At 35.3% G+C, this 18,094-nt stretch overlaps 1 protein-coding gene across 1 annotated transcript in view; it reads left to right on the top strand.

The window, feature by feature from the left end:
* Positions 1–18,094, top strand: part of RYR2 (ryanodine receptor 2) — a gene marked incomplete at both ends in the record, with an annotated part of 387,777 nt that overhangs the window by 262,722 nt on the left and 106,961 nt on the right. Inside the window, 12 exons of the mRNA XM_080615870.1 lie at positions 735–840; positions 2,345–2,465; positions 3,657–3,826; positions 4,820–5,040; positions 6,350–6,440; positions 8,713–8,853; positions 9,598–9,761; positions 11,778–11,856; positions 12,479–12,568; positions 13,677–13,814; positions 15,672–15,749; positions 16,473–16,548. Coding sequence (XP_080471996.1) covers positions 735–840; positions 2,345–2,465; positions 3,657–3,826; positions 4,820–5,040; positions 6,350–6,440; positions 8,713–8,853; positions 9,598–9,761; positions 11,778–11,856; positions 12,479–12,568; positions 13,677–13,814; positions 15,672–15,749; positions 16,473–16,548 — 1,475 coding nt within the window. The remainder of the gene's footprint in view (positions 1–734; positions 841–2,344; positions 2,466–3,656; positions 3,827–4,819; positions 5,041–6,349; positions 6,441–8,712; positions 8,854–9,597; positions 9,762–11,777; positions 11,857–12,478; positions 12,569–13,676; positions 13,815–15,671; positions 15,750–16,472; positions 16,549–18,094) is intronic.

Genomic DNA, 18,094 nt, shown 5'->3' with positions numbered 1-18,094 from the left:
TTGAGATAAGAACAGTTTAATAACTAAGGTATAACACAAATCACTACTGCTACCACTAATAGTAATAATGATAAAGGAAATAACAAGGAATAGAATACAACCGCTCACCAACTGGTACCTCGCCCCCACCCTGCAGTGATCTAGCCCTTCCGGGAACTCTCAGTTCTACATCCTGGGCATGATGTGCTGTGGTATGGAATACCTCTTTGGCTAGTTTGGGTCAGGTGTCCTGTCCCTGCTTCCTCCCACCTTCTCCTCCTCCCTGGCAGAGCATGAGACTCACAAAGTCCTTGGTCAGTCTAAACATCGGTGTTATCAGCTCTGTTCCCAGGCTGAAAGTCAAAAACACAGTGCTGCAACAGCTACTAAGAAGGAGGAAAAATGACTGCTACTGCTGAACCCGGGACATCTACCAAATAGTGCTTCCCTGCCCTGTTAATTAAGTAATACCCTCTAAATATTAAATCCTGTTTAGAATTCTGTTTGTTGTTTGCCAGTCAGTTAAGAATCCATCCTCTGCTGCAAAATGAGACAGATAAATGGTAACAAAGCAAATGTTACTGGACTCTTTTAGGAGGACATTCCATTCTGTGTTACTCTGATAAAAGTCCATCAGTTAACAGGAAGCTACTGTAAACTCTTACATCTATGAGCAGATTTTCTTTTTATTGCTGATGTAAAAACCTTCTTGTGTTTTGTAGTCTTAATTATTTTAACATTTTAACTAACTACAGTGAAATGGAAGAACAAGAAGATGATACTATTCACATGGGAAATGCAATCATGACTTTTTATGCTGCTTTGATTGATCTCTTAGGACGTTGTGCCCCTGAAATGCACGTAAGTTTAATGTCTTCATGCATTGGCAAATACAGGCGTTGTTTTACTGTCTATCTGGTGGTTTGCTGTTTGGCTTTTTCACACTAACATATTATCAGGTATTAAAGCAGTGGTATGATTGCATAGTATTTTAATGTAAATGATGTGTTGATCTGTTCATTTGCAAAGAATTTCTGTAGACTGTTCTGTGGCTGGTCTTTTTAAAGGAATTATTCCATTGTTTTTCTTATTACAGTTCACTATGGTTGGTCTTCAACAACATTTTTTAATGAATATTGTTTGGTTGTCCATTAAGACAATCAAACTCCTCAAATTTCCCTATTTATTGTGATGGAGTGATTGAGGTTTTTTAAGCCATGTTTTTATTCTCTTCATATACTGGTTTAAACATACTGTTTAAATTGCATATAAAAGAGTAAATATTATAGGACATTAATCTAAAATGTGGGAATAAACATTGTCACTGGACATACACATCAGTATCTTTATTCACACCAACAAACCATCTCAAAGGTAAGATGTCACTTTCAGCCATTAGATACAAAGAATTAGACACTATAAAAACCAAGCCCTTACCACTTAGCCCCTAAGAGCTTGAAACTAGTTGAAAATATTTGGTTTTTATGATTCAAAATATCTTCCTCTTCTTCAGAAATTCTTAGTTCGTACTTTCTCATTTCACACTGAAGTGTGCCTTAATTCATATAGATCAGTATAGCTCAGTATCAGATTTGTGCAGAGATTGATGACTTGAGAAAGGAGAGAGACTGATATAATAAGGTCAGTGTATGAACCCTTGTATTCTCTCTCACTGCCTTTTGTTATGATTTGTCCAGGACAGAAAAACTGGTGTTCAGCTAAGCTCTCCTCTTCCTCTCCTTCCATGGGTTACTTTCTTAATGCTTTGTTCACCTATAGAATCATAGAATCATAGAATAGTTAGGGTTGGAAAGGACCTTAAGATCATCTAGTTCCAACCCCCCTGCCATGGGCAGGGACACCTCACACTAAACCATGCCACCCAAGGCCTCATCCAACCTGGCCTTGAACACCGCCAAGGATGGAGCATTCACAACCTCCCTAGGCAACCCATTCCACTGCCTTGCCACCCTAACAGTAAAGAATTTCTTCCTTATATCTAGTCTAAACTTCCCCTGTTTAAGTTTTAAGCCGTTACCCCTTGTCCTATCACTACAGTCCCTGATGAAGAGTCCCTCCCCAGCATCCTTATAGGCCCCCTTCAGATACTGGAAGGCTGCGTAACATTCCATTGCGAAAATGGGCTTAATCTTATTTAGTACTCAAACATCGAGATTTCTGGACTTTGCACATTTGCATCCAAAATACAGCAAATAAATACAGATTGTGGGAAATTTTCATTAAAAATTGTAATGTGATTTTGAGGGCAGTCACTCATGTATCAATTTCAGAAAATTTTCAGAACATGGACACATGTAAAAGGTAAAAAGAAGACCTTGTTAATTTTTGTTTGTCTTTTTCTTAGCTAATCCATGCTGGTAAAGGGGAAGCCATTAGAATCAGATCAATTCTACGGTCTTTAATTCCACTGGAAGATTTGGTGGGAGTAATTAGTATTCCTTTCCACATGCCAACTATAGCTAAAGGTAAAATGGTTTTTCTACTTCTTTTTCTCCCATCCCATTCTTATGTTTTGTAATTTAATGACATATTGATACTCATACTTCTCTCACTATTTAAAAATGTCATAGAAATTAAACTATTATGTGAACCAGAAGAGAAATAATGTATTTCAAACATGCATCCTAAACTTTTCTCCATGTAATAAGCAATAATTCTGTGTACTCTTAAATCACTGATGTAAATCCCATTAATTTAAATTGAATCATGAAAATCTATTACAACTTTAAAAAGAAATTTAAAATGTATACTTTCTATTTTTCTCTTTTCTTGATAACATAATCCTTAGCTTTTGCTGCTCTAACCCTATCAATTGTTTCTAGCAGACCTTTCTAAGACACCAGAGTTGTTCTTCAGCAACTATGGTGAAGCTATAGGTGTGACATACATATGCAAATGCATTTGTTTGTGTTTTCTGCCTAGATAGAATTAGTTGCAATAGTGGGAGCTATGTGAGCATCAATATAAAAGGGAAAGAAAGTATATCTGATTTTTGGGATATCTGGAGAGAGAACATTATAATTGCAACATGCATCATCTAGGGACTTACAGCACAGGAATGACCAATAAGTTACAGTAGAGGAAAGAAAAAAAAATATCATTCTATTTCACCATTATTTATTCCAAATCATGACAGATTTATAGGTGATATCTCAGTAGCAGAGAATACAGATCATAGATAGAGAATTGTTTAGTTTTGGAAATGAAAGTATCAAAATTTAAAAATATTTCAATGAATTGCTGTTGGACATTTTCAGATATAGAGGATTTTTTAGTGCAAACTTAATTCATTGTCATATATTACAGCTATGCTATGCAGAATTGTTGTATTTTTTTACTTTTGGTTTGCTTCTTCTAAGAACTAGGCAGTTCTGTAGATGTAAGTTTGGGGTACTTACTGTGCTGGAATATCAACTGATAAGAATCCATGAATATAAAAATTATGAACAGAAAATCATGTATGGGCTTTGAAGTCTATCTGGATAGAATTTACCTTGTGCATTCCTTTTCAGTTGACTACAGATATGTTTCCTTTGTGTAACAAAACCATGGGGAAAATGCTTAGATATTAACAGACTCATAGCCTCTGACAAGTAGTAGCATGTCTGCTGGTGAAGGATGGTCCTTGTCATTGAAGTCTTATTTCTTCCTTTTAGATGGTACTGTGGTGGAACCTGACATGTCTGCGGGGTTTTGCCCAGATCACAAGGCAGCCATGGTTTTGTTCCTTGACAGGGTCTATGGAATTGAGGATCAGGATTTTCTTCTGCACCTTCTTGAAGTTGGCTTTCTGCCAGATCTTCGTGCTGCTGCTTCTTTAGATACGGTAAGGTGTCTAAGTTAGTTCTTATTTCAGTTCTGTTATCTTACTGCAGTATTCCCTCAAAAACCCATCATTTATTTCTTCATGTTGTCTTCTGCATTTTTCAAATGCTGGATGAGCTGCATGTTGCTACTGAGCTTTGAGAATACTTGAAGAAGAGTGAAGAAGCATTCTGCAGCATGGTGCTCACTTAATAAGAGCCCCCATGGATACCCATATACATGAGACATTCAGTGCTTTCCCCAGGAGATTTTCTGAGCTTGTGCTGTGGAGAAGACAATCCAATAAACTGCCAATGAACCATGTTACTGAGAGCCTCTTTCCAGAGACATACGGGAAGTGTTAATCCTTATGCATTTGTTAGGGACACCTACATTGTTACTTAGTAAATCATTAAAACTTTGGGTTAGCTTCTCCTCAGTATTGCTGCCCTTTTTTTGAGAAGTGTTATTCCCATCTATTTTTTATTAGCTGTATTGGTCCAGAAGGATCAGATTGAGAAAGCTTATATGAGGACTAAGACATGGACTTTGATTTCCCTATTTGACCTTTTATGTCAATGTTTTCTGAAAGTAATTATGCTGTTGTTTCAGAAAGAGCAGGAGAGAATCTCTTCCTCGCTTGGAACTTGGGCTGGGTTGTAAAACAGAAACATATCGAGTTTTGTAAATGCAGACTTGACTGCTATCACCTGATTTTGGAATGTTTTGTTGAGCAACTGTGACATCCTTTAATATAGTCTTGAAAATTGTTTGGGATTTGAATGGCTATCTTTAGTATTTATATTTCTATTCATTAAAAACAAACCAAACCAAAAGCCCTCTGTGAGACTTTAGAAAGCAGGAAAAGAAGCTAGGCATCCAGCTCCCAGTAGGTATTAAATACTCATTTGTGTGTTTTGGAAATTTTCCTCTATCTAACTACTACAAATGAAAACCAAGTTCTTTTCATTTGTAACAGCATCAATGAGACAAATCTGTCCCTTTTAATTCCTAGGCTGCTTTAAGTGCTACGGATATGGCTTTGGCTCTGAATCGATACCTTTGCACAGCAGTCTTGCCTCTGTTGACTAGATGTGCTCCTCTTTTTGCTGGCACAGAGCACCACGCATCTCTCATTGATTCCTTATTGCATACTGTGTACAGACTCTCAAAGGGATGTTCTCTTACCAAAGCTCAGCGAGATTCTATTGAAGAGTGTTTACTGTCTATCTGTGGGTAAGATAATACTTCTGGCTGTGCAGGAATGCTAATTGATTAAGTAACCTATGATATTTGTAATACAGGCTTGCAGAACTATGCCACCAGTAGAATAATTAAAGTGGTTTCTTCTTTCTCTCATTTTTTTTTTTTTTTCTGGCAGATCATTGTGATATTTTTATATGCTCTGTATTCAGTTTGCAGCTTTATAAATCACTCAATCACTCATATGCAGTTCTCAATTATTTTGATGTTGCCAAGTTTTTTAGATAAAATACTTGGTGATTAACTATAAGAACATGCTACAAAAAGACAAAGCTCTGGAAATTTAGAATTGTGTGTACACTGAAGTGCCATTTAAATATTTTAAGCTGTTCAGATTGACAGTGTGGTTGATGATCAGCAGATTATACAGTTTGAGATGTTTGTTTATGTTGCGTTACATTTGAAATCGTAATCAGTGACTAGTATTATTATACCTCATTATTGACACGTATAAGACAAAATTTTTTTTGAGTATTGGCAGTCTCAAAAACAGTTGATTATTATCCAGTTTTTTTTTATAAGCCTACAGGCTCAATTATCAGAAGTTGATGAGGCATTTACGAATTAAATTTCTAATTGAAGATAGCATTTAGGCTTTCAAATCACCAGAGTTTTTTTTTTTAATATTTCACCATAATTTTTTTTTTCATAATATGGAAATGTGTTCAGAAATGACAGAAGTTTATATTATAGTACTGTAAAGAAGTACTATATAGCATTTCTTTATAAAATATATCACATTGACCATTACATATATATATATAACCTTGATAAAAATCAGTAAAATGAACCAGTGTTGGTTATTTATCTGTTCATTCCATTCTAACATAGATGCTATACGTATTTCTTCTGTCCTTCCAGTTGCTCCCCACTGTTGCATATCTTGTTTAGTACACTTAACAAGTTAATGTTCTTATGTCTTTATTAATTTCTAGGATATTTTTAAGAGCCATTGAGATACATTTAAAGAAATTAACATTATAGCCTTTTCTCAAGAGCAAGAGATGATCATAATACACAATATCAAAATTCAGTGGTGTTTTTCCTGATTGTCTATAGACCAGATATTTTCTCTGCTTCTTTAAAGCATTTGTTTTGCAGCCTGTATGCACTTATTTGTTTTCTTTTGGATGTGATTTTTTTAGTGCCACAAGCAAAATCCTGTTACTTTAGGAATTTGCAGAATTTTAATGGCATACAACTAACAGGTTTCTTTAATGTATTTATTATTTACACAAAACTGTTTTGATACACCCTTTTGAAATGGTTTGTCTGCTTTTAGGCAGTTGCGGCCCTCCATGATGCAGCATTTGCTGAGAAGACTAGTGTTTGATGTTCCTCTCTTAAATGAACATGCAAAGATGCCTCTCAAGGTAAAGTTTATTTTAGTATTCAACAACATTCTTTGTAAAACTACCTTTTTTCTTGGCTAGATTTAAGAAAAAATAAAAAATAGTAGCACTCACATGTTGTCCAAAAGCAAACCTGAAGCCTGGCCATTGTGTAACAGAATTTATTTTGAAATAAACATTTTCAAATAGATCTCAGACTCTTGGAATCCATATTTCTGAGACACCTCTGGTTCTACATGAATGATAAAACTAATGTCTTTTTACATTATATATGCATGTAAGTTGTTATCTCACATTTTTCTTTAATAATCTGACAATTTAAATAAATAGTAAATAGATAAGAATAGATTACTTAAATCTGAAGATATATAAATGCATTATATGGATTGGGTCTTTTTTTTTCTGATGCATGAAACCTTTAACAATTGCAAGGTATTGAGGTTATTTTTCCATCTTGGCATTAGTTTTGGCTGAAGGAAGGGAATCTTAGGGTAGAATACAATCATAGAATAGTTAGGGTTGGAAACGACCTTAAGATCATCTAGTTCCAATCCCCCTGCCATGGGCAGGGACAACACACACTAACCCGTGCCGCCCAAGGCTCTGTCCAACCTGGACTTGAACACCGTCAGAAAATGGAGCATTCACAACTTCCCTGGGCAACCCATTCCAGTGCCTCACCACCCTCACAGTAAAGAATTTCTTCCTTAGATCCAATCTAAACTTCCCCTGTTTAAGTTTTAACCCATTACCCCTTGTCCTATCACTACAGTTCCTAATGAGGAGTCCCTCCCCAGCATCCTTGCAGGCCCCCCTTCAGATACTGGAAGGCTGCTATGTGGTCTCCACGCAGCCTTCTCTTCTCCAGGCTGAACAGCCCCAACTGTCTCAGCCTGTCTTCATACAGGAGGTGCTCCAGCCCCCAGTCATCCTCGTGGCCCTCCTCTGGACTTGTTCCAACAGTTCCATGTCCTTTTTATGTTGAGGACACCAGAACTGCACACAATACTCCAAGTGAGGTCTCACAAGAGCAGAGGGGCAGGATCATCACCTTTGACCTGCTGGTCACGCTCCTTTTGATGCAGCCCAGGATACGGTTGGCTTTCTGGGCTGCAAGCACACACTGAAGCCGGCTCATGTTAAGTTTCTCATCGACCAACACCCCCAAGTCCTTCTCCGCAGGGCTGCTCTGAATCTGTTCTCTGCCCAACCTGTAGCTGTGCCTGGGATTGCTCCGACCCAGGTGTAGGACCTTGCACTTGGCATGGTTAAACTTCATACGGTTGGAATCAGCCCACCTCGCAAGCATGTCGAGGTCCCTCTGGATGGCATTCCTTCCCTCCAGCGTATCAACCGAACCACACAGCTTGGTGTCATTGGCAAACTTTGCTGAATGTGACTTGTAATATTTTGCCAACATGTTTTTGCAAAGTGATATTGAGACAATTCTCTTTTCTGAAGAACTGTGAAAATAAACTCTGAATTAAAATTCCAGTTAAGTGTTTTTAGCAAGATCTATTTGTGACTTAGGGAAATCTGCTTCTGAGGAGGTCTATTTTTTTCACTTTGCTATTGCCAGAAATTTTGTGTTTGGGATGGCCTTTACTGAGAGATGCAAAACACAACTAATTCTTCTTTGTTATTCAGGGACGTAGAGGATACATTAAGTACAAAATTTATGATGTTTTAGTTTGACAAATACCCAGTAGCAGGTCCTTGCACCGTTTGAATCCCTGATAATCTGGACTATTGTAGCCACTTAAGAAGAAAGTATCCCTGAAATGTGTAGTTAATGAAATAGAGGGAGAGAGAATAAAGGTACTCTGCCAATTGTAGATGGAGGGCAAGAGGGTAGACTAATAGCAGGTTTTACATCTCACTGAAGAGGTGAGTCACACTGGGAGTTATTGGTGAATAGCTCTTGGATATGTAAATAACAACTGGGAACTAGGTGAAATCATGGTTCTAGTGTCTTACATACCAAACACCAGTGTTTGGAAGGCTGGCACACAGATGGAGGTAAATTTTTGGTTCAGCTGAGCTGTCAAGAGTTTTTGCGGTGCTGGGGAAAATTTGCCCTCTGTCACATGTGCTTTGCGTATGCCACTAATGTTGAAAGAAAGAACTGATCATTCTGTGTGTATATCCATCCGTGATCTAAAGAACAAATACACAACATGGCTTCTTGACAAAAAGTTAGAAATTTTTGTGTAATGGTTGAATGTGAGAATGGAACTACATCAACATATTTGATATTATATTTTATTTGCTTCCAAAATGTGTTCTGTTTTAGTTGCTGACAAATCATTATGAAAGATGCTGGAAGTATTATTGTTTGCCAGGTGGATGGGGTAACTTCGGCGCTGCCTCAGAAGAAGAACTTCATTTATCCAGAAAGTTGTTCTGGGGTATTTTCGATGCTTTGTCTCAAAAGGTAAGTAATTTTTATATCCAACTACTACTTTAAAAGCCTTACTATATAAACTCTTTTTCTTTAATCTGTCAATTTTTACCCATCTTTTAGCAACACTATATTATCCACTTTAAAGGGAAAAACAAAGGCTTTAGTAAATTTAAATCTTCTTCTTCTAACTTCCGCTTTAGTGTAGGTATACCATTTTGTCTGCCCTTTAAAAATCCCTATATAGCTAATAAAGTAATTTTGAGGTGTATCTGCAGAGGTTAACTGCACTTCAGAGCCTTAAAAGCAAATTCAAGCATCTGTGGTTAAATAAAAGTTGCACTTTTCTATCTTGCATATTATCTTTAAAAGAAGAGCATAGTCTTTTGCTTAGGAGTTATAGTTTTATCACACTTGAAACAATTCTATGTTGGACAAAAGCTTGATAGTACACCTTTGGTATGTATTTATTGTTAATTCTGTGTGTATTTTTAACCAACCTGTTTAAAAAGAGTTTTCAAATATAGGTATTTAGAAATGCTATTCATATTCCTGTACTGTGTTCTCTTCCCAGACATTAGAGAGAAGCTTACTCAATATTGTATAATACACGTTCGACAGTCAGTTTCCTTGATTTTTCAAAATAAAATTCAATTTCTCACTGCATAGGAAAGCCATTCTGCTGTTGCTTGTTTCACATACAGCTAAATCAGTTTCAGAAGTGATACTGATAGCTTCCATTCACTATTCACTTTCTGTCCCCTGTGTGTTCCACAGAAGTATGAACAAGAGCTGTTCAAATTGGCTTTGCCTTGTTTGAGCGCAGTTGCAGGGGCCTTACCTCCAGACTATATGGAATCAAATTATGTCAATATGATGGAAAAACAGGCTTCAATGGATTCAGATGGGAACTTTAATCCTCAACCTGTTGATACATCAAAGTAAGGAATTATTTTGTCGCAACTAGTTTTGCTTGGTTTTTTTTTAATCATGAATATGTGTAAAAGAGGGATAGAGTCTCTTTTGATGTGAGCTTTTAATCTTTTTTGGATGCTTATCTTCTATGTAAAATGGAAATTAATTTTTATTTAGGTGTTATTTTAAATACTTTAAAGCAACAAATATCCAGTTACATAACTAATTTCTTGGTCAACCTAGAATATTTTAAATGCCTAAACATTTTCAGCCTGAAGATTGAACTGTCCAGTTAGTTACCCTTGTATGTCTGCTGCAAACAAACCAGCATGTTTCTAGGAGCAGAAAAAGTAGACTAGTCTACATCATCCCTGTCATTACTAACATGTGCCAAGATGCTAATGCGAGTGTATGTGAATGACAGTGTACTTGCAGAAAATTATGATGCTGATACATTCATATAATATCTTTTTACTATGATTAATGGGGAATAGAGTGGACAAATCTTCATTTCCTTAAGGCAGTCAGGCTCTGACCATGCTCTTTTAAGTGTATTAGCCAGAAAAAACACATATCTGATTTTTTTCTGTCCTGATTTTTGATTATAGCCAGCGCCCCATTCTCCTTTGTACAGAAGTCTTACAGCAGTGTGGTAATGCAGTAACCACATTGAAAAATGTCACTTGTGAGACATTTGCTTCAATTGCCTTTGTGAGCTTTCTGTCTTTTATTAACATTCAGAACACAGAATGCCGTCAATAGATTGATACCTTTGTTACAGCATGCTTGTATATGTATGCACATTAAAATATGGCAGTAAAAGCCATAATCTATGCTGTTATACCAGTGACTATTAAAATTCATGTCTAAGATGTATTTAAGATATATGAAGATTTAACAGAATTTATCTTAGCAGAATTTAGTAAGGGTAGTATACTGCCATATAACTAATTAAAGATGACTTCATCTGGTGTCCTTTCAGTGGAAAATTGCAGATAGCCGAAATGTATTTGAAAACCTCAGAAAATATTGCGTAACTACCTAAATCATCAGTCACCTCATTGCGATACGTGTCAACAGTTCTGTGCTGATTCAAGGCAAAGAAAGCACTATTATCAGTGTCGCTTCCAACCTATTATTTTAACATGAAGATCTTGCATCACATTGCTTACTAGTCCTGAACCTTTTTATATGAAGCTGTAGATAATAGGACCTTATTGTACTTGTCAATTTATTGCATTTCTGAAATGCATTATACCATTAGTAGAGTTCATCTCAAATACACACTTTCAATCAGTAAAAAAACCTGATGACCATGATGGATTAATATTTTCTGACCTTTGTGTGCAATTAGGCTCTTGAAACTGTGACTCTGACATGCTGTTTTTTACATTCCTGCTTTTCCCCACCTTGTGACTGAAGATTTAAACCAGACTGTTGTACTTTACAGTAGATGGCAGTGTAACACCTCTGCTATTAAAATTCTTCATTTTAGGAGGGAAGATTTTGCTATTTCATAAGTGATCAAGAAGCAATTGCTTTATTTGTAGGAATGCAGATGCAGAAAAATACCGATACTTTATAATTATTTTCAGAAGAGGATTCTGTCTGCGGTTCAAAGGAACTGTTAGCACACTTAGTTTATAATGAACATGTTCATTAAGTCAGCACTGTATTTCTGAAATTATGGATCATTATTACGTCTTTAATCTTAAGAAAATGAATATTGGTAATAGAAATATGTGATAAAAAAGCATGAGTGCTTGGTATCATTATTGATTTTTTTCCCTGCACACATGTCAAAGAAGTAAAATTCCTACAACAGCCATAGTTCTCATTCAGTGCTTATCAAATAACTCAGATTCTTTCCTTGATTTAACTGGAGTTTAGGGCAAACTGTATGTGAAGAAACAGACCACAGTAAAATGCTTTGAATGAATGTATGCACTACTAATTATTTATTTGAAAGTTTTATTTGAAATAAAAGCATTGACATTTTAGCATGTGTGTGATATAATGACCATTGTTCTTTTCACTTTCAGCATTGCAATCCCTGAAAAGTTAGAATATTTCATTAACAAATATGCAGAACACTCTCATGATAAATGGTCAATGGAAAAGGTAAAATCTATATTCCTGTTAATCAGAATTTTTATTTGAATCCATTTCATCTTTAAAATATTTTACTTTGAATATTATTACTTTTCATAAAGCTACAAATTGGTACATAGGTAAGAGATAACCTATGTTTTCTTGACATGCACTGGGGGGAACAGTTCAGTAAGTGTGCATAAGTATTTAAAAATATTCATTGATTTTATCATTGACTTTTGAGTAAGTATAGTTGCTAATTGTTTGAGTTTTATTGAATTGGAAATTCAATTTTTTTTAACTAAAAGCCCTCTCTAGGATTTTTATTCCTTTGTGCAGTTTCTGTGTCCAGTGTTAAAAATAGTTCCTCAACTGTAGCATAGTATTCTGCTTTATATAAATATAAAAAAAAGTATTGAAATGTTAGCATTGTGTAATCATTAATTTTCAAAAAGAAGACATGCTACATTCATTTTGTATAGAAAATATAAATATTTGTTGAGAAAATGTTGAGGAAATAGTAGAAACTTAAGGAAACAGTTCTGCAGAAGCATTTTTCAGTTCCTTTGTACCAATTAAAATACAATATTTCAGAATTTCAGAATTTTTTTGCTTTTCTCCATTTTTTACCTGTAATCATTACTATTTTCAGTTTGCCAATGGATGGACATATGGTGAAACCTATTCTGAATCTGCAAAAGTACAACCATTAATGAAGCAATATAAGTTATTGTCTGAAAAGGTAAGGATTTTGTTCATTCTTGATCTGTGGTGATTGAAAAATTGCTTCGTTCACTATGAAAATATCATCTGGTATTTATATAACTTTAAAAAAAAAAATTATTTACAGTGTATATCAGCCAATGTGTGATTGTTGCCTTCCTCACAAACTCTAAAAGAGATAGAAAGATTTTATTGTACAATAAATGGGCCACTCAACCTATTCATAGCTGAACTTACATGGCATAACTTACAGTGAAACTGAAGTGTCATATTGCCAGTATACTTTTACAGAAAAGTCATAGAGGTATGAATACTTGCTGAGTGAAGACTTAAGTTTACTCTTTGTCTGGTCTCCAGGAGAGGGCCACAAAGATGATTAGAAGGCTGGAAAATGATAAATGATGCAAGGCTGAAGGAACTAGGTTTGTTTAGCTTAAAGAAGAGAAAGCTAACAGGGATGTAATTTCAGTTTCCAAATACCTAGATGGTAGTTATACAGAAAATTAATATATTCTCTTCACAGCCATGCACAGTGACAGAACAAGAGGCTTGTGTAAGTTGTTTTAGCAGAAAGGCTTTCTGGAAATCACTCTTACCTTGACAACTTAAACATTGAATAGGTTGTTCAGAGAAGTGGTGAAATCACCTGAACTGCAAATACTCAAACCATGACATGGCAAGCCCTAGATAACCTGATCTTGATAAGTGTTGACAGCCCACTTAAATTATCTGACATCAACAGAAGGTTGAGCCAGATCAGGTACAGAGGTCCATTTCAACACAGACTTTTTTCAAGATTCTGTGATTATGTTTCATGTGTCAGAAAAAAATGCATTACTTCTGATAATTTCTGCTCCACCTTTGAGTTCCTATCTGAGCATGCCATTAGCATGGTTATCCCTGTGATCATCAGCTTCCTGCAGGGGCAGAATTCTTCTTCCCATCTCTGAAATAATAAACTTTTTTATATCTTGTATGATTTATTTGCTTTTCAGCATCCCAAGCCAGGGCTGATTTCAGTGCATTTCTTTGTATCTCAGTATAACCAGGGAAAAGCCCAGTAGTTATTTTTTGTTCTGTACAGCTACCTAATCAACAAGGCAATTATTGTATGTTCATTCTTCTAGGAGAAAGAAATTTATCGATGGCCAATCAAAGAATCGCTAAAAACAATGCTGGCATGGGGATGGCGAATTGAAAGAACACGAGAGGGAGATTCCATGGCACTGTATAATCGGACACGTCGCATATCTCAAACCAGTCAAGTGAGCCATTTTATTAAAAACTTATTTTAAAAAAGGCATGCAAAATCTGCTCTTGACCTTTGATTTTACAAGCAATGAAATAAATCTGTGGCATAAAAAAATGGGAAAGCATTTTTCACAAGCAATTGTGCAACTCTGAAGATTAGTTTGGATTTATATTCGCTGAATCTAGAACTTTCTTTGCCTGTTCCAAAGTAATATGTTAATAAGCATTTTCGAAAAATCTGAACAATTGAAATAGGAATGTATTTCTTCACTTGATTTAAAGTTAACTCTGTTACTTAGGGGAATTATTTACATCAGTAGGTGATTACACTTTAATAGTGAGTATTGATATGATTTTAGTCTGCTATTTTTTTTAATATGGTGCCTATGGATGCCTTTAAGCCTCTTCTCTCCTCTCAGCAGTCTGCATGATTTACATGTGTGAGTGGTGATATGCCTGTGAAAAATGAGCAGTTGGACCTGCCTCTCCACTCTCTTTAGACTCTAGAAAGCGTGTGTCAAGTGATTTGATTCAACAGTTGGGCTAACACGTTATGATTTGCACACTGTAATTGCTGTCCAAAATTCATGACTTCCAAATTTCCCAACTTTGGGGTATTTATAACAAACAAAGACTTTACTGACAGAGATGTTTGAATACACTTTAAGCATAAGAAGCTCCTTACAATTAATAGCTTTACATGAGATTCAAATTATATCAACATATGAAAATAGCTTTTGTAGCTAAGATGCAGTCTTCCTTTAATGAAATGCCATAAATTTACTAAAAGTTTTTGAGGCCTAAAATATTTCTGTATTTCAGAGTACACTATCATTGTAACACTCATCCTGTGTTTAAAATGTGTTGTGCCATCATTTACACAAACACAAAATAGCATTTTCCTGGGTTCAGCTGAGAAATTTTAAGTGTATTTAATCAGCATATTTGTGTAAATGTAACAATGCTTGAATTTTTTGCTGTAGAAAGCATTACTTTATCAGTAATTACTTACTGTATGCTGCTTGTACCTCCTTTGTGCTATTCTCTGCTAAAAATACCTACCTTTTAAAGGGAGGCCTTTTAACTCCTAGGCCTTGCACATCTTACATAAATTTATGTGAAAGTAATATGAGGCATGGGAACAAAATTCCAGGCACTGTTCTTCCTAAAGAAAAATGTTCCTGTTGCAACAGAATCCATTGAGGAAAGCCCAGAAATGTCCCTTTTCTAGCCACATTTCTTGCATGAGTGGCTCACCGTCCAAGGAATCTCCATCATTGTTTATCCTTCTTCAAACGTTTTTGTCAATTTCATGAGCAAATCTGTGTCAAATTTAGGCGTTAGAAAGAAAGAATGACAAATTGTTATATTTTCTGAGTGGGGAAAAGAGACGGAAGGAAAAAGATATGTATTTAGTAGAGACTGTTACTATATGTAGAAAATAATGTTGAAAAAACAAATTCAGAGTTTTATTTTTGTCTGAATTCACCTTAAAATACGTTATCTGAGATTTCTCCTGCTGAGAAAAAAAATCTAGAAAATGAGGAGATTTAATTATGACTTTAGTATAGCATTATTCAAAATGAGCTCAAATCTTAAATGAGGTTAAATGAAATTTGCATTTCAGTGGGGGAGTTTTATGTCTGATGGCTGTCTGGTTTTGGAACAAAATATGTTAACCTTTGCTTAAGTCTCACTTAAGTTTAGCACCCTTGATGTATTTTCAGTTGGGCTACATAGGATACTTCTGTTCTCTAGAGATAGACAACTGACATTTTCCTGAAGGTCTTTCATTAATTTCAGTATCTTGTTAATGTTAACTTCTTATCAAGTCCTTGTATACTTTACTGTTTTACATGTTTGCCATTCAGATCTCTGTAGATACAGCCCACGGTTACACTCCTCGTGCAATTGATATGAGCAATGTCACTCTTTCCAGAGACTTACATGTAAGTCATAAATAATATGCCTACCCTTTTTTTACAATTTATTTTTTCTTACCTGCTAGTTTATTTTAAACAAATTTGGTCGTGCCTGATGTTACTTTTTTTTTATTTTGGTTTGGTTTAGATTTTTGGGGAGATTTGTTTTGTCTTTTTCATCATTGCTCTTTGATCCTCTCTTGCTTTAAAAAACATGGTCCATGTTGAAAAGCTTCAGCTCTTGGCTGTATCCGTGGAGTCCCTGGTAAAATGGTTGGTGGTTTTAACAGTGTGATCAAAGAAATGAGTGTCCACCTCAACCAGGATATATCTGTGAGTTTAGAGTCTGCTGCAGCCAGCAGGAACAGTCTTGATTCAGTCCTCTGGCTTGCTGTTCTTTGTTTTTCCTTACCAGAGCCTTCATGGGGTTCTTACTGGCAGTGTTTTGAGAACCAAGCCCTCGTCTGACGTCCCAGTACCCTTTCCAGACTATACTACTCTTCGTGGTTCCTCCTTTTTTGTATTACCAGTTTTCTTTTCAGTATGAGGTTTCTAATTCCTATACCCATCCTACCCAAATTATGTATCATAAATGTTCAGTTCAAAACTTTTGTTTTCAGTGAACCATTACAATGCAATTGTATTGAAGCTCCCAGAGAACAAAACATATTATTTAATATCAACCAGAAAATTATTCTTCTTGAGGTTAACCATTGCAACACGTATCACTAACCTCTCAATTTTTGTAAGGCTATGGCTGAGATGATGGCTGAAAACTACCATAACATATGGGCAAAGAAAAAGAAAATGGAACTTGAAGCTAAAGGTAATATTAATTATAAGGTATTTACAGTATTTGGTATTTGAGAAAACAGATTAAAAAAAAAAAAAAAAAGGAACAACAAAGTTAAGTTGCCAAAGAAGAAACAACAAAGTATCTATTCTTAATTAAATATATTGTCATTTTCAGTGAGAGGACGTTTTTGTAGTACTGAGTCTAACAGTTCCTTTTGTAGTAGTTTACCAATTCAAATATATCAAAGAAAGAGAAGTCAAAGCTTATAAATTAAGATACAATAATACATTTTCCTTCTAGCATTAATCTTTCACAGTATTGCCCAATGGGCTCTGATTTAATCTGAATTCTTTTATTGCAGGTAGGTCTAAAAGGGTGTTTACTAAGAACTGCACGTATCCTGTATTAAACTGAAAAATGAATGAACACCTACAGCAGATTCTTGATTCCAGTAAAAATTGCACATGCTCTATGATCTCTGCTTCTGTAAATGAAAATTTTGTTATGTATGGTGTAACTTATTATTTGGAAGCAGGTTATTGCCTCTGAACAGCACTTCAGTGACAACAGTGTGCAGTGGTTTTAGTGTTATGCAAAGCAGAATAGTAATATGGAAGTTAGAGGTGGCTATAGTGAATGAGGGAGAAGCTTCTAATGGAGAGTTTCTTCATGTGAAGTGTCAGCTTGAGCAAAACCTGGCCCTCAAGACCTCAAGACTGTGGCGCTTTTCCTACAGTATATACATATACTAATCTTGATTTTGTTTTGTTTTGTTTTGTTATTTTTGGGTTTTTTTATGTGTGTGTAAAAACTAGAAAAGTAATGCTGAATTCAGGTACAGAATACATCTATTTTAATTTAAGGCTTTTCACATACACAAGTATGTTAGCCACCTCAAAATTGTCATGACACCTAACGAGTGTCATTCACCTTCACTTAGCATTTTGTGCGTATTAATTGTAATTGAATGTTCTATTATAGTCTTAACTACTTCCATATATGGGGCATGTACACTTACTATGCTTTTATGCATTTATGCATGTCTCTGCAGCTATAATAAGATGGAATTAGATCACATTTGTGATAATAGAATAAAACCCAACCATCCCAATGTTAAAAGTTGCACTTCCTTGAAAAAAACAAACCAACCAGAAAGAAAACCCATCAGACTTGCCCACTGGATTACATTTTGCATATATTTATCTGGATGCAGGCAGGACTAATAGAAGATTTTAGAATATGTGGCTTACAAAATAACCTAAGGATATGTCTCCCAATATTTTCTTAAGGAAATGTATTCCTTTTTTAAAAATTATTTTTACTAGAGACTTGCTGTTGTATTTTTTTCTGAGATAAGTCTAATTACAATTTCCTGGCATTTTGTAGCAATTAGCGTAGGGGTAGATTGTGTTCTGCTATCTGATGGTGATTTTAGAACGTGAAATCCTAAGAATGATGCTCTTCATGAAGATATTTATAGTAATAATAGTAACTTTATTTCCCTGCCAATTTAACTACCTGCATTCAGAGAGGTATCAATAGAACAGCTATTTGTAAGCAATACAAATGCAGTTTA

Source organism: Psittacula echo (genome assembly GCF_963264785.1).
Source record: "Psittacula echo genome assembly, chromosome: 4".
Lineage (NCBI taxonomy): Eukaryota > Metazoa > Chordata > Aves > Psittaciformes > Psittacidae > Psittacula > Psittacula echo.
The sequence above is the reverse complement of the archived record's forward strand: the minus strand, read 5'-3'. Positions and strand labels throughout refer to the sequence as shown.